Below are 15,956 nucleotides of genomic sequence, written 5' to 3' on the forward strand. Positions count from 1 at the left end.
GACAGTCCAGTTGCAACAGGCCGGATGAAACCCACAAGTCCAGGAACATACGCTGAACACTGGTTTATCAGTTCCGGCACGACGAAAAGTGGCCCCTTTCCGAACTTTCCAAACGCGTCACTTGGGCACGGGCAACGGCTGCGCGCAAACCAGTCGCACATGTCTCCGTGGGACAAGACTGACCGTGAACTGGCTACAATCAGAGACACATGGGCGGCACACCAAGAAACGCCGTCCGGTCGCCACGCGCACGACAAAAGGAATTAATGCCAGCCGCACCTAGCGGCTAGCCTAGCTCCCTCTCCGCTATCGCCGCAACAACAAAAAGCAAAACGAGATTAAAGCGTGATGAAATAATGAAGAGAGAGCGAAGAACACCGGCGCAGGAGCAAGCAAAGCGGCAGCCCGCTGAGAAAGATAGAAAGGGCAAGAAAAGAGAGGAAGAGAGAGGGGGGGAAGCAGAGGGGAAACGACAGGCCCCTCTCGCCGACGCCCTCCAGACACGGCAGCCAGCGGCGGCGTCCTCCCAGTCACCGCTGTCAGGGACGAGTGGGCTGTAGCGGCGGCGGTTACGTAAGAGAGAAAGCGAACTGGCTCTCGCGCCGTAGTGCGCCGCCACTCTACCGCCGACTCCGCCACTAGCGGCCGCTATCAACGGCCGCTCCGCGAGCGCCCTTGCCAGAAGACGCGCCGCGGGCTGACTTGACGTACGCTGCGCTCCCGGCTCTCTCGTTACCGCCGTACGTGTGCATCCCCGCACAACAGTCAGCCAGCCATGGCCCCCGAAGCGGTTACCGTGTGCTCCGGCTCCTTCGAAGAAGCTTCGTGCGAAGAGAAGCACGACTCGGTAAGTGTGCGTGTGTGTGCTACCTCTATGTGTTTAGCATATCGCGTGCGGCGTAGTTCTCACTTAGGTGTGCGCACGCGCGCAACAAGTGCGTAGCGCACCGTGAGGAAGCGGCAGCAGTGACAGCCGGTGGCGGCATTGTTTGACGCGCCGCCGATTCCGTGCCTCAGCAGCCCTGGAACTAGTAGGTCCGCGAGCGGCGGATATAATTTTCATGATCGCGTATTTACTGCGTGTCTGCTGCGAGTATATGCAGGCTAGGAGGAATAGTTTTTAACCGCTTAATCGAACCTGCACCGATAACAGGCGTTTCGAAAAAAAAAAAAAATCTGGCTGTGGAGATGCAAATCAAGTTTGGGCCTGTGCATCGGCGTAGCGAATCGCATTCGTCTCAAAACAAAATCCGCGCAAACCTTGCGTGGTTGGTTTGCCCGGTTAGCTTACGCGCGTAAGCTGGGATTTATTTGCTGCGCTTGATGGCGCCATGCAAAATGCCCCTGTGGCACCACCAGGCTCCGCCGGAGAGCTTTTGTTTTTTTTAGTAGACGGTCGTCAACGCTTACGTTACAGGCTGCGCGAGTTGGAGCTTGGGTTTTTGTTCGTTTCGTTTCATAAAACCGGTCCCTTGTATTTGCTCTTTGGGTCCTTACTACCGCACAAAAGCGGATTTGTGTTATGTTTGGCTTCGTCCTTTTTTTTTCTGCTTTTGGTAAAGCGAAATTTTTAAAAGGTTCCCGGCGAACCGGGCCGTACTGCGCGCTCCGGAAACTCGTTGGGCACGTCAGGGGGTGGTGGTGTGAGGCGCGCGCGACAAGGGACCGAGAAGCACGAATGACGAGGTAATTATTGTTCGTGGCTCGCCGCGAAATTTCGGAACAATGGGGCGGCGATTGCTCATGCAGCTCCGCTGACACAACCGTGGCGGTGGCCATGAAGGGCTTGTGTGTTGCATCACGGGGCGGCAAAAGCAGGGCATACAGCTCGTTTTGCGTGCAGTAGTAGAGCTATCAAACCGTGCCTTTTGAGTAGTAACTGTTTATGCGAGGTTTGGAAGCTGGGCTGCGATCGCTACTCGAGTCACGCTGAATACGTTTCCGATCCTGTATTCTGAAACGCTTCGCTCGAGAACCCGACCTTCCGCCGTCAGGCATCATCGGCGTCCGACAGACAAACTCTACCCACACACATCACAGACTAATAAAAGAGGGGGAGAGAATCATACTTCAGCGTGTCGGCGACATAAGCCGTTGCTGCAAGCGGGCATGACAACCATGGAACAGGAGCAACCCGTGAGCGTCTGGAAAGGCTTGCGACTTGAAAACAGCCATGGAGATGTCAGTCTGCAGATTGTAGTAATTGGCTATTTAGGGGCTACTATAGGATTTATGATGAGAGACTACGAATGTGGATTAGATAAAAATCGCTAGTAAGCGGATTAATGTGCGGAAAAGACGACTGCCGCTACTCGCAGGACAGCTGACACTTTCATCGCCTCAGCTCTTCTGAGGAGAGGCCTCCATTTCATAAGACTGCTGTATCTAGGCTAGTGGGCGTGCCTGTGCGCTTGGCATTTATTAACATGAAAAGCTTTGGTAGTTGGTCGCTGTCGAGGGCGCATGTAGTAGTGAATCATGTTTCCGGTGGATAGATTAGATAGAGAGCCGCGCGTGCGAGGCTGTAGCTGAGTAAAGCGCATTGGGTAGAACGTTGCAAACAGAGATGTGATACGTGTCGGCTGCAGAACTGCGTGCATGGTCGTGTGTGTGTGCTGGTTTCTCTTCAAATGCGCAATATTCAGAAACAGCCCGTGCAAAGAAAAAAAACAGCGAGTGAAAGTAGAAAGCTAGCCAAGTCGGTGCGCCTCAGTGGTCATTTGAGTGGATGTTGTTTTTGCGCAAATTATGTCGTGATACAACCAACTAGCTCAAACGAACGTCTTGCTTGACCCAACCCTCGCATTAATGTTTGACTGTAACTAAAGCTCTTTGTTTAGAAGATGTCGCGCGAGTTACTCGGCGCAAGCTTTGAATTTGAGCCCTTTGGGCACTCTTTTGAACCTGATTCGGTGAAGTGCAGTAGGTATAGCTTCGTTTCCCGAGAAACGAGGTTTCCTCGTCAAAATTTCGCCGAGCATTTGACGAACCAGCAGGAAAGTTTTCGAAGAAGTTCCTTCGCGAGCGCGCACAATGGTGCGGCAAAACCCCCCCTTCTCGAAAACCTGCTTGTCGTCTGCTGCGATGACTCATCGCGGGAACTACTCCAGCCGTCGCAACGCTGCTCCGCTAGCTGTGCGGCTGAGCCGGCCACCTGGCGCCATGTCGCTCGGTGTTTTTGGTTGCAGCAGTAGTTGCGTGCCCAACACTCCTAAGCCCGAACAGTAAAAATAAAATACAAATCTCTTTCCATTCATTTAGCGGCGATGCTTCAAAGAGTCGGCGAAACGGGACTCGGTACACAGCATGCATTCTAGATATCGCTTAGTCTTCGCCGGACAGGGACAGTAAACTTTTCCTGGTACGGTGGACCGTTATCTCCAGTAAAAAACGATAGTACAGGAGGGACCGAAGTTCATGTATTTCGTTCTGCCTTCTTGTGAAGATCAACTGCCTTGGAAGTTAAGGGGTACTGAGGACAGACGCAGGGGAAGGCGCCGTGCTTGCACTAGTGTCGGCAAGACGTGTACGAGACTGTGACAGCGAAGATAACTGCGCAAGCTTGTCAGGCGTGTGCCAGGAGCATGAAACGGCTGTGTGCAAAGCGCATATCGGTCGGATGAGACTGCATTTTAACGTATGATACAGAGGGTCGCTCAATATGAAAGGGAGCACGTGGTCGCCGCACTTCGCGAAGCTCTGCCGCCGAAAGCGCAGTAAGCACGGCCGACTGCTCTTTTCGCGCATGCGCATGGTGTCCCCCATTATCGCAGCCTTGCGGAGGCCACGCGCTCCCCTGTTATCTTTCATCTTGAGGGACTTTAATTTGTCAGTGGGAGGACCTGTGCTTTTGTTTGTTGATTGAAATGGTTGACAGATATTGCTGGCAGCAGTGTGGTGCAATTACTGTTCAAAATCTGTAACTAAGGCATTACTGGTCCTCATTTGACTTGAACTCTGTTAGGCACCTATTAAGAGCTGCATTTCTTGTTCCGCAGGTCGCAGCAGAGACCGACGACGAGGACGATGACTCGCTGCTGTCTTGCTGCGAGATGTCGTGCGGCGAGTCGTCCTCCAAGGACCTGGAGGACATGAAGCAGTCACGCTTCGTTGACCTGTTAGACAGCGCCAGCGAGTGCGTGTACAGCCTCTTCTTCTGTGGCTACCGCAGCCTGTTCCTAGACACATACCAGTTCGAGGATTTCATCTTCTACTCCCTCTGGATGCTGTGCCTCCACTTCTGCATCAACGAGAAGGTGCCCAACGACACCCGACACTACACCTAAGGTGCAGTAGCTGTGCGCTCACTAAGAGCTGTGGATCAGTGACCTATGCCAAAGATGACAACCTGTGTGATAGGACAGTGCCCACTGTGGAGGTTGACTAACCCATGTTCAACCGCTGGTCACAGGTGTTGCCATTTTCTGCGGAAAACCTGTTGACCGATGGTATTTCTTGCCACTGTGCTCCCATAGTCTTCCTCGGTACACAGTGGTGTTCTAGGACGCTGTGAACTCCTGCCAATGTTCAAGAAACTTGAGTTTTGTAAACTGCAGTGGACACCGTCCAGCAACAACTGCTCGCTGTACAAATGATGCTTCTTTCCTGGCCAAGTTACTTTGTGTTCGTTTGTGTGTTCGTGTGTGTACGGTGTAAAGTGCACGTAACTATGCCATTGAGAGATGTGCACCGTGTCTTCGAACAAAAACAGCTCGTGAGACAGCACGACAGCCCCCATGTATATAAACTGTGGTGGGAAGTGCAAAAATAAATTCTCTGCTGTGCAAATGAAATTGCTTTTGTGATCTGCTGAAGTTTTGTAACCTCTCAACACTTGACGAATGCACATGGCTTGTCAGCCGAAGAGCACATATACTTGCTACAGCTACAAACGACAGTGTGCTCACGAAGAGGCCACATGCCACGAGAAACGAACACTGCGTGTTTTCTTTGATGTGTGATCTCGCTAGCCTGAAATACAATCCACCAACAGTGTAACAAGCATACTCCAGTGCAACGTCGGAACTGCTGTGCAATGCTCGTCCCATCGGCAGCTGCCAACTAAATGAGCACTATTGCGCAGGCATTCTCAGTGGCCGTAGTGAACAGGCCAGACAATGGAGCAGCATAGAGCTCTTCCAAGATTTCAAAAGCCTTCAATGGCAATGATTCTCTTGGATAAAGCGTGCTCACAGCTACTATATGCAAAACAAAAGTTAGCAAATTACTAGACTACCACAAAGGTTCATTTCGCAAAACTAAATAGCAACCAGCAATTAAGTGCGAAGTGCAAAGTGTTGCCACAGCATGGCAAAACACTGGCACAAAAATTGCATTAAATATTGCTTTCCTCTAACTGGACTGAAGCTGCATGCTAATTATTCTTCAGCAGCAGCTGCACAAGATACAGTTGGCAAAATTGTGCAGGTGGCAGTGTCATTGGCATCTATGTCTGCATGCACCCCCCAGATCACTACTCCAACACACTCAGAAAAAAATTCTCCAGAGCTTACCCACGGCTTTAAAATGAGAGTGTATCGGCATAAACACACATCCACACCCCTGCCCATAGTCTCTAAACACTCACTGGTTTCAGTATTTCGTACTGCCCCTTCGGTCGCTGAACATCCCACTATCATAAGGGTAAACGTGATCCACGGCACTATTGCCATGAGTGCTCCACTGAATGTTTCGACCGTGACCGATTTATCTATGCAGCAACAATGAAACCTCAGAGAGTTGGACATTTCAAAGACTTGGGGAACTAGTGGCAGATATAATTGCTTCAGTGAATCGAATGAAATGCTTTGAAATGATGATATGCTTTGTTAAACAAGCAAGTTCTCGAAACAAGTGATGTGACCATTCCCTCTTGTACCTGAGAGTTCATGGTGTTCAATCAACCAATGAATCAATCCGCATTCATAAAAGCGAGACAAGCCATAAGACTGGACCCCATTGCTTTATTGGCACTGAGGGCCCAGATGTGTGTGGACCCCATCTTTCTACATACACATATATTACAGAGGTGGCACGACGAGCATCGAGTTAGCTCAGCTCGTTGTACCGGGCGGCCATGGCTTTCTTCACCGACTCCTTGTAGGTGTTAGCAGCGGTGGCCCCATAGGTGGCTCCTCGAACTCCCAGACCCGCACTGGCTACCCTCCGCTGAACCTGCACCCCGTACACGCATGTGTTTTCCTTTGTACACATCGCGAACAAGGACACACGCACAAAAAAACACCTGCTAGCAGCTTGCCCGCCACAAACAACTGTGAGGAAACAAGTATGCTAGGGTTGAGACCGCCAGTTTAACCAAACCGACACTTTCGTCCCATCAACATCAGGTGTACTAAAAAGGCTCCCATTATTTCAAACAAATTCAGACCTGCTCACAGCAACGAGAGTCTACTGTAACTTGCTGCAAGTTAGGCCTTCCTAAAACAATGTGGCATTACATGAGAAGCTTTCTGCTCAGTGGAATAACATCCACAAAGCAGCAGTAACTATATTCCATACAAGACTTCTTAAATACACCCAGTTCACAGTTGGCTGGTTAAGAAAGTGCTGATCCGATTTCCTTAAAGTGACTTTTCCCACTGAAAAGCTCCGAGTAGCCTCGGGGTATGACTATCAGTGCGAAAGCATGTGCTAATTGTGTAGGGTATGGAAAATATGTCAAATTGCTATCACAAGGCAGCCTGAAGTTTTTGCTGATTAATCATAAGAAGTAGGTGGCCTCCTGAAGATCCTGCGGCTGCGCCGCGGTAATATTTACAGCATGACATGACAGATTACCTTTTATGCATGAAGCTCTTTGATGTCTGCGATCACATTCACATTATATTGCTATACTCGTACCGCAGTGAAAGTTCGCTTCAGTTGCAACAAAAGCTGCTCCCATAATCCAGAGCCTTGGAGAGGCACAAAACAGACAACTGCTTCCTACCCGTTACACTAAACACACGTATACTATCACAAGAACTCTCCTCTGTAGCCATATGTTTTGGGTGATCTTAATGAGTAGTATAGCTCCTTTATTTATGACACAAGACTGCCCATCAAATACAATATTTATACACACAACACATTCACCTAATATGAACCTCCACTGGATTAACCAATCAAATTTCAGAAAATTAAAATTTCCCCACAATGTATGTTTTGGCCTGCGCAATTAATGCACTTATCAATTGGCGTTTTGTTTTTTCTTGGTTTTTTTATTATTATTTTTTTTTTTTTGCTGAATATGTGCCTTCATTATGCAAGCAAATACAGTACAAAGCATGAAAGCTGGCTCCTTCGAAAGTTTCCTTGGTGTGGTTTTTGGGTTCTCCGAGCACCTACATCCACGCATGGCTCAACTCCCACCTTTCCGTTTCATTTTGACTAATCGTACTGTAATTCCTTACAGCACTGTTTCACAATGCACCTGGTCCTCATTAATTGAATATGGGCATTTTTTTTTTTTTTTTTGAGGGGCTGCGTGTCTACACGCTCCCTTTTAGAGTTGGTTGCGCTCCCTGAGGCTAAAAAAAATTGAGAATTCCCGAGGAATATAGATCAGGCCCACATATTCAACATTTCTGATTTTTCCGACAATTGTACATCATGCCATTTTCTCCCTTGTCTTCCCTCCCCCTCCCCCTCCCAACGTACTCACGCATGTGTTCTCTCCGCCTCTTGAGCAAAGTCGGATAACACTGTGGCAGCATTCTATGAGGCGACACACATAGGCTAACATTACATGGGGATGCAAGAGCTGCCGAGAGAGGGTCAGCAAACAAGCTGACCCTCTCTCAGATTTGTGTTTGCCCCTGTAATCAGTAGCACCCAGATAGATAGCCACCTGAAGAACACACAGTGTACAACCAAGTATCAAGATAACGTTTTAGCACCTGAGCACGTGGCACTAAAGGTGACACGCATGAATGAAAGAGGACAGAAAGAACATTAAAACCACTCTAATGCCAGTTCTGTGCACTTTGTTTCCAGTCACATTTTCAACCTAGTTATCTATCACACAGCTCGCTCGCAATCATCGAAAAGATTTCGCTATTGTGGCCACAGCAGAATGCCTGCCACACATTTGCCCCAGTGTCTAGACCACGACAACATTTGTTGCCCACGAATGAACATCACTAAACCCTTCATAACTAACTAACTAACCAGTACCTCCAAGAGAGGCCACTGCTTTACACAACACAGCCACATGCCAGTGCAACAACAAATGGAGCAAAGGCGATAAAGCAGAGCAGCCAGACATTACCTCGACGATGTTCGTAGGGCCAGTGTTGGTCTTGCCCAGGCCCTGTCCTTCAGACCAGCCCATGGCCTTGAGCATTTTGTTGCCTATGTTGTCCTCACCAATGCCCTGCTTGGTGGGCTCCTCGTAGCTCCTTGGTAGCAGCAGACAGAGAAAGAAGACATTAGTGTCTAACGCATACCAACAGTCACCCAGTGCAGGAATGCACCGCACAACTGCACAGCTCCTTCATCATATCGGTCGTAGAACTTCCTACTATGATCTGGCCAATACTATGAGGTTAGCCAACCATCACAACATCCGTGAGCAGCAAAATAAGCATGGATCACAAACTCCAAGACTGGCAATTGGCAACAAAAATCACGAAACAGACGCAGTAACAAAAATGCATAGGTGTAACAGTTCAAGAGCTAAATGAAAACCTAAAACAAGTAATTCATTTCAGTTCTTCTGAAGTTAATGACAATAAACAGTAACAGTTTGTACTTGCCACACCTATATGGCACCTGGATCTGCTCTACCAACGCGAAATGTCCACAGGGAACAACTGGGTTTCAAAGCAGTTCTGTGAATGGTATATGATAAAAACGTATGCATAACTGCATACATCTGCATGCGCTTTGTGCTTACATTCTGCACAAGGAAACCATTTCACAGTGCAGTAGCCTACATGTAACAAAGTCAGCAGAAATAAGAAATCGCACTGTCACATCTGGTTTCCTTTATAAATGGATTCCATTTTAACAACTATGCTGAAACCTTGCCATCAGTGAGGTCACAATAATCAGGGCAAGACTTGCTATGGCATGGTGCCCAACACTGGGTGTACTCACAGAGCTCAGAAAGGTCTGCTCATAAGCAGGGGTGCTAATTCAGCGCAGCGGGACGTCTTTCAAATTCTCAAGTTTACCCACGCTCTTTCTTACCTAACCACAATTCATAGCCCTGTGCCCCATATCACCGACTACCACCCACAGTGGAATCACAAGCACTCTGCCCCATCACTGCATAACTGAGAGACACTAGCCACGTTCACTTGTGTGAGCAAACGATCTGAAAAACGCCTCTAAATTTGCAATACTGTGCTGACACCGGCACTGCACTTTGCTACAAAAGAAATAAAAAAAAAACTACTTAAAGACTTTGCAGGCATGATGCTGCCAAGTTAGACTTGATCTGCAGGTTCAGCAGACACACCATTTGCATGACTTTTTAAAGGCACCCTTCAATGAAGTAGGAGTGAGTGAATATACGGCATTTCGAATAGTTTGCAAATAGCGTTTACTATTCGATTCACACCCTTACACATAACCCATGCGTAAGGGAAAATAAAACCATGCAAACTACATGGCATGGTTTCATTTCAATGCCTTGAATTTGAGACAGTGTTTGGACACATCAAGGCGCTTACAGTGTGGCGAAACAAGCTTGCAAAAGCTAAGCGACTACGTGTAGTCGTGAACACTGCGTTTGGAGCAGCATTACACAGGCGGCACTTAGCATTCAGGCAGGCGAGAAAGTGTGAATGGGGCGGTCCCACTCCCGTTGTAGCTCAAGCTGCCGCACTTTTGTCCATTTCACGAGCAGTCATTACATTTTGACAACATGACTCTGTGCCTTGCCCCTCCACTATTCAACCACTGACATTACTCCTCCGGTAAGAAAATAAGAAAATATCTGACCATCTTACAGTGCTCAATGACAGCATTTAGTAAGCTCTTTTGTCATGTAAACATCCAGTCAAACTGTCATAGTGTTACCACTGTTGACATTACGTGATAACCCCACCCCTAATTAAGGCCTTGTGGGTCTTACAGGTATAACAGGACAGAAATTTGAGCAAGTTGGTATACGTTCATTGTGAAATACTTCAAGCGCTAGCAAGCTACAACACAGAAGAGGGCACAGCACTTACTAGTACGCTAAATTACACTCACAATGGGTGAAAACAAAATTTGTAACGCACTGGTTTCTAGTTTAAACTATCTGTACCGATATCGGAAACTATTTGAAAATAAGCTGTACTGACATGTTAGGAACGGCCAGAAGAGCAAAGAAAAAATAACAGTGCCCCGCCTGCACCGCCAACCGGCACAAGAGGCTACCCTAACAACGGAGTAGAATGGGCAGGAAAAGGAACTAAAAAGAAAATTTACCTTATTGACAGTCAAAAATATCCGTAAATATTCGACTAGCAACCAATTTTTACTAACTGCATTCGCTTAACCACAAATTTGACATTCGCGCACCTCTAGTTAAGGGGGGAGGTGGGGATCGGAGTCAATTTCCTTATTTTTTGTAGTAGAGCAATGAAATTTGGCATGGTTATTGGAAAGTGTGCAGAATGACTAAATACAAAGTTTCATTGATATATCTTGAGTAGTTTTGATATTACAAATTTTTATTTGCACTCAACTTGCAGAAAGCCTGGCATGACAAAAAAACATGGTAGAAGCCCACAGTTGCTTTTATATTTTAGCAAAATGAATAGTTCATGCAGTGACATTCTCCAAATAATTTTATCACTCTTCATTTTTTTTACATAGGACAACATATCCATGTCTGAAAAATGAGGTCGTTATCAACGCGCTAATTTAGCTAAGCAGTAAAAAAATGAGATAGTTATTAAAAAATATAGGAATGTCCCTGCACAGAGAATTTACTAAGAAATACAACGCAATAAACCTCATGCAAATCCGACAAGGCATAGTTGTTCTATGCTTTCTGCAAGCAGGACAGTCAGCTCAAAACTCACTTCTGAGAAAACTGGCTCTAAAGTTGCACAGCCGCCACATGTTCTTCAGAATGCCCCAGGGCTGTAATACTTGGTGTCTTTGCTTGCAGGGGTCTTCTTATGCCTTTGCTCTTTCGTTTTTTTCTGCACTGCATGCTTTTCTTTTTCTTTGTTTGTCCTTCTCCTGAGCTCTCTCAAGGGCAAGGCTACCGGGTTTGATGCCCACAGACTTGCATACTTCAGTGTAGGCACGCAAGTTACCAAAGTTGTAGCGTGCAACTGCTTCATGGACTGCAGTCTCCACTGCAAACAATGAAGCATGCTGATCTTTGGAAATCATTGACCAGATGACAGAATGTAAGCTTTCTGCAGCATTCTGCGTCTTGTTGCCCTTGCAACGCTCCAGCAGTTGCGGGTCAGACAGGCGTTGGTAGACAGGTAGCAATGCCTCTGCTACACGTCTTGGTAGCTTGTACTTACGAGGCGGTGGTGGCTCCATTTTGGCCTGTGCTGACCTATGTCTGCACCAACTGTACGCACAGCTCATGATGAGGCTCGTCATCTGCAGATGTCACATGGTACAATGTGGCCATCACGGCCCTTTGCATGTCACTGACTTCGGTGTTTCTGCGCAAGGCTAAACCATAGTAATTGGTCAGTTTTTTAATTAGGTCCTGCGTGAGTCCACCTTTCCCACCCAATGGCTCCCCTTTCTTTGCTCTTGCAACCAGTGTGCGGAGTGCAGTGCCCATCCTCTTCTGCACATGGTTTATGCAGTCCTCCTTAGTCAGGGGTATGAAGCCGTATACCTCATCTTTGCAGAGTGCAAGATATGTTCGGCTGTCACCATCACATATGACATTCGTGTAGCGAAGGCCATAGCTGCTGAAAGAACGCCTGAAAAGTATTAGTGCAGCTTCCACCTCCATCTGACCTAAGGCAACATCTGTGTTTTTCTGGCACTGATGCTGCTCAATCCAAGTGCCATAGCTAGGGTCACTCTCCGCTGGTTGCTGACAGCACCCTAGGCAGAAATTTGACAGTACGGTGCAATCCAGCACAAGCCCGGTATAAAATTCGATAATACATCCTACACCAATGTGAGAGCTGTGGCCTCGTGTAAGCCAAGTGCCATCATACACAACTGTTATGTTACTTGGGCTGGATGGTTGCATCTTGCTGTAGACGTCTTTTACAGCAAGTACAGCATCTGCAAAAATGTTTTGTGCAGCTTCCTCTGCTCCAGGTTTAAACAATTTTTTTAGGTGGCCCTGATAGGTTTTTTGATGCAGCCCACGATGTGAGACGTTCATTGTGGCCCAGAAGTCGTTCAGGGCAGTGGGCCCTTTTCCAATGGTCTTGATGGCTTGCATAGCTCTTATATTGACCTCAAAAGTCCTTCCTTCAGACTTCCTTTTTGATGACCAATGTGAAGCAATAGGGCCGCAAGCACCACAGGAAAGCACCAATTTTACTGCTAGGCCGTTTAGTCTCGTGCTTCACTGACAACCTCTTCTTAGAGCACTTTGGGCACAGTAAAGACCCTATTATCGAATTCATTACACTAGCTTGAATTAATGTGAATTCATCTTCATCTGGGGCCGATTCTTCCTCTGTCTGCCGCGCGAACCCGAATTTGCGCTCCGTTGACGACACCGCGCGAAGTGTAGCACGGACGCTGCACGCTTGCTCCTCAGCTGCTTCCAAGGTCACAAAACGTGGTTCCAGGTGCACCTGAACGGTGCGCTTCTGTTTTGGAAAAAGCTCGCTGTCATCCCGTTGAGCTGGCATCGCATCGTCACTCGCCGCCGCAAAAACGGAACTTTGCCCGGGCCGGTGCTGCACTGCGATGTCACGGCTTGTGGACGGCGCCAGGCCCACAGATTCACTGCCGGTTATTGATTCCGAGGGCAGGTGCACCTGAACGGTGTGCTTCTGCTTAGGCAAAACTTCGCCGTCATCCCGTTGAACCGGCACCGCACCGCCACTCGCTGCCGCAAAAACGGAACTGTGTCCGGGTCGGTACTGCACTGCGATGTCATGGCTAGCGGACGGCGCCAGGCCCCCAGATTCACTGCTGGTCGCTGATTCCAAGGGCAGGCTTGCTTCCGACGACACATCGGCGTGACTGGATATCGGAGCGGACCTCCGTTCGTGCGATTCAGTTGCTGCTGGCAGCTTCTGTTTTGGAATAGGAGGCTTGCGCTTACGCTTCCCGTAAGCATACTTCGTCCTGTACTTCTGGCCCGTGCGACGCTCCATCGCGGGCTCACATACGAAACCACACGCAGCAGATGAGTTGACGAAAATGCAGAACGGACAGCACGAGTTGAATCGCAAACTATCGTTTTCGCGAAGCGCGCGCGCAGCAGACAACCAGAGAAGCGGCATGCCTTTCGGCAGCCAATCGCAGGGCGCGCTGAGCACCACGTGACTGGCGCGGCCAATCGGCGCCTAGCTGCGACTTCGCAGGTGCCCTCGTATTTTTCACGTCTGCGCATTTATTTTTTATCGTAGACACGTGGTTCCACTGGGAGAAGAACCGCGGTGAAGCAAGCTTTCCAGTGACACCAAACTTGCCGTAGGCGGCGGTGAAGGTGCGGCGGTATCGCGCTCTGAAATCGGCCGTTTTTGCGCGGATTTTGGCCAGTTTTTTGCGACCCGCGGTTAGAAAAATATTTTTTAGGTACGCTTAGAGACTGTTTTCGGCGGAAATTTTTTTAGCTGTGATAGAAAAGGTAATGCAGAATCCGAATCTGCCGTTTTCCAAAAATCGATTTTTTCCGCGATTTTCGCGATCTGATCCCCGCGTCCCCCCTTAATAGGGTTGATCGCCTCATTATAAGAAGCCCCACTTACTCACCTATTTAGTTGTCACGAACAAACCATTTACACACCTCCCTCCAGTCTCCCCTGTCACTTTACTGCCTACTGCACCTCCAAGGGGGAGGAGGAGAAACACAGTGACTAGCAGTGACACGCGGCTTCCCTCCCCTCCGCACCCAAGTCCTGTCCATTCGGAACCACCCCACTATAGTACTATCCTAAAACAAAAGGGTGCTGGGAGGACTCACTGGATCGCCGGTGTAGGCCTGGCCACTTTTTCCCGCAGGGTGCCACTGCCCTGGGGTGGCTCAGGCTGGCCGTACTTCAACCGCCGCTCCCGGGCCCTGTCTCGATAGGCCTGTGGCAAAGAGCAGATACAATGTCAGTCACTCCCTGATATTGCCCCTCCACAACAACTCACATGCGCTTCCCCAGAGCGGCCACCCAGGCAACCCTTACACAAGTACATCCTCACAAGCACGCAAGTAATTTATTTTTTTCACCTCCACTTTTTTTTGAGCCACCTCCAAAATGCCTGTTACATCACAACACGAAACTTGTTCTACGAGAGCTTCAAAGTGTGCAGTCTTATTGCACACCCAGATGATAAGTGTGCTACAGCTTTGCAGTCATTTGTGATCGTTGCTGTAACACAAGTACTATGCCTCTTTTCAGCATTTTTTACTTTTGCTTGGCCGTGTGTGAGGAAGTGGTGCGGTTGATGCTGTGCACACATCGATGTTGCATAATGAACTTGTCTACTACCACGAGTCTTAGATGCTGAATTGAGAAAAAAAAAAGCAAGCAAAGTGTGCAGCAGGGCGACCGTATTATTGCCACATTGTGACAGTTCCAAGCAGTCATAAGGGTACAAGTGACTCAAGTACCCGATTCAAAGTTTTTGAAACATAAGTACACGCTTTACACATCCAAGCAATGCTTCAATGCTGCCCGCCAGCTTGTTATCCTCTCCAAAAACACACAGCACGCTGCTCGGGTTGCTGGCATGCAGCACCTGTCAAGAATCACATGGCCTGACGTGCGATTCTTGACAGGTGCTCAAGAAGTGTGGCACTGACGCCTTTCACCATGAAATGATGGAAGACATCAGTGTCCACACTTTCCTATGCTAAGTGCCCATAACATTCAGGGCCAGAAATGACAACAACATGAAGACTAACACAAAACATGTTTAAACTCTTCATAAATTTCACAACGATAAAAAGTTCCTAAAAAATTGAAAAGAACTTTAATATTCTCAAGTCTTCCCAGAATCAGCACAGCCAAGCACAACGGACAGGAACAGGAGGGATGAAACAGGCTGAGGTGATGAACTGCACAGCTCAGTCCATTTCATAACCGTTTCTTCTCTGCCTGTTTTGTGTTTCTCAGTGCTGGTTCTTGGAAGTACGGCAGACACACTAGCCCAAACGCAAGTGTTGCTCTATTCACAGTCCACTAATACACGGCTGACACTGCAGTAAGCAACACCTCACAGGCAGGTGAAACAGAGGGAAACATTGCTTAAACACTCACTTGGCCCTCTGCGCCACCCCCGCCTTTCGAGAGTCGAAGTGTTTCCAGGTTTTGCTGCAGAAAAAAAAAAAGAGAGAGAGAAGTTGCGCAAGAATGATGCACTCCCACCAATGAATAAAACCAGTGATTACACCCATTTACGTGATGACACTTTCGAGCTCTGCTGCCCGGAAACATGCGACAGTGACTCTGCCCAGCAGCAACTACAACTGAGACGCAGTAGCAAACAATGCAGAGGACAGCGGACCAGAGCACACAAAGAGTATGCAGAACAAACAAGTTCCCATGTGTGCATTCACGGGACACGAGCTTCAGCATTGGCTGTTCTGGGGGAACACCAGACTTCTTATACTCCGTTTCATACATAGCAGTCAAAGTTGCGGAGGCTGCTGAAATATTGCACCCACAAAATCATCTTATTCCGCCACATACCATTCGATTCGTTCTTCTCGAATCCTCAGTGAGTGTTTGGACGGAGACAAAGTGCGGTATAAACCAAAGTGCTAGCATTGGGTATCATGGTTGAAGATGTGAAGCGCTCAGTGTTTGGGCCCTCTGGCTATTATTTTCACTGAGTGTGAACTACTTTTTATA

General features: G+C 48.2%; 2 protein-coding genes and 1 pseudogene across 8 annotated transcripts in view; 1 reads left to right on the plus strand and 2 right to left on the minus strand.

Annotated features, from left to right (window-relative positions):
* The first annotated feature begins 614 nt into the window (after positions 1 to 614).
* Positions 615 to 4,793, plus strand: LOC144106819 (uncharacterized). Its single transcript, XM_077639766.1, has 2 exons — positions 615 to 847; positions 3,999 to 4,793. Exons 1-2 carry the CDS (start codon positions 776 to 778, stop codon positions 4,284 to 4,286), a joined length of 360 nt encoding a protein of 119 aa, XP_077495892.1. The 5' UTR covers positions 615 to 775; the 3' UTR covers positions 4,287 to 4,793.
* A 1,150-nt stretch (positions 4,794 to 5,943) lies between these two features.
* Positions 5,944 to 15,956, minus strand: part of LOC144106817 (RNA-binding protein 5-A-like) — a 41,101-nt gene continuing 31,088 nt past the window's right edge. For all 7 annotated transcript variants that reach the window (XM_077639763.1, XM_077639765.1, XM_077639764.1 and 4 more), the window contains 4 exons: positions 15,363 to 15,416; positions 14,075 to 14,184; positions 8,270 to 8,399; positions 5,944 to 6,174 (listed from right to left, as the gene is read on the minus strand). In XM_077639763.1, coding sequence (XP_077495889.1) covers positions 6,049 to 6,174; positions 8,270 to 8,399; positions 14,075 to 14,184; positions 15,363 to 15,416 — 420 coding nt within the window. In that variant the 3' untranslated portion in view covers positions 5,944 to 6,048. The remainder of the gene's footprint in view (positions 6,175 to 8,269; positions 8,400 to 14,074; positions 14,185 to 15,362; positions 15,417 to 15,956) is intronic.
* LOC144107258 (uncharacterized) lies at positions 10,947 to 13,262 on the minus strand (annotated as a pseudogene).

The sequence above is a fragment of the Amblyomma americanum genome, chromosome 10, assembly GCF_052857255.1.
Source record: "Amblyomma americanum isolate KBUSLIRL-KWMA chromosome 10, ASM5285725v1, whole genome shotgun sequence".
NCBI classification, from domain to species: Eukaryota; Metazoa; Arthropoda; class Arachnida; order Ixodida; family Ixodidae; genus Amblyomma; species Amblyomma americanum.

Bases quoted from the DNA above. Each gene is read 5' to 3' on its own strand.
- LOC144106819 (XM_077639766.1), top strand. From the start codon at position 776: ATGGCCCCCGAAGCGGTTACCGTGTGCTCCGGCTCCTTCGAAGAAGCT. The intron at 848-3,998 runs GTAAGTGTGCGT...CTTGTTCCGCAG, and splicing joins GCGAAGAGAAGCACGACTCG to GTCGCAGCAGAGACCGACGA.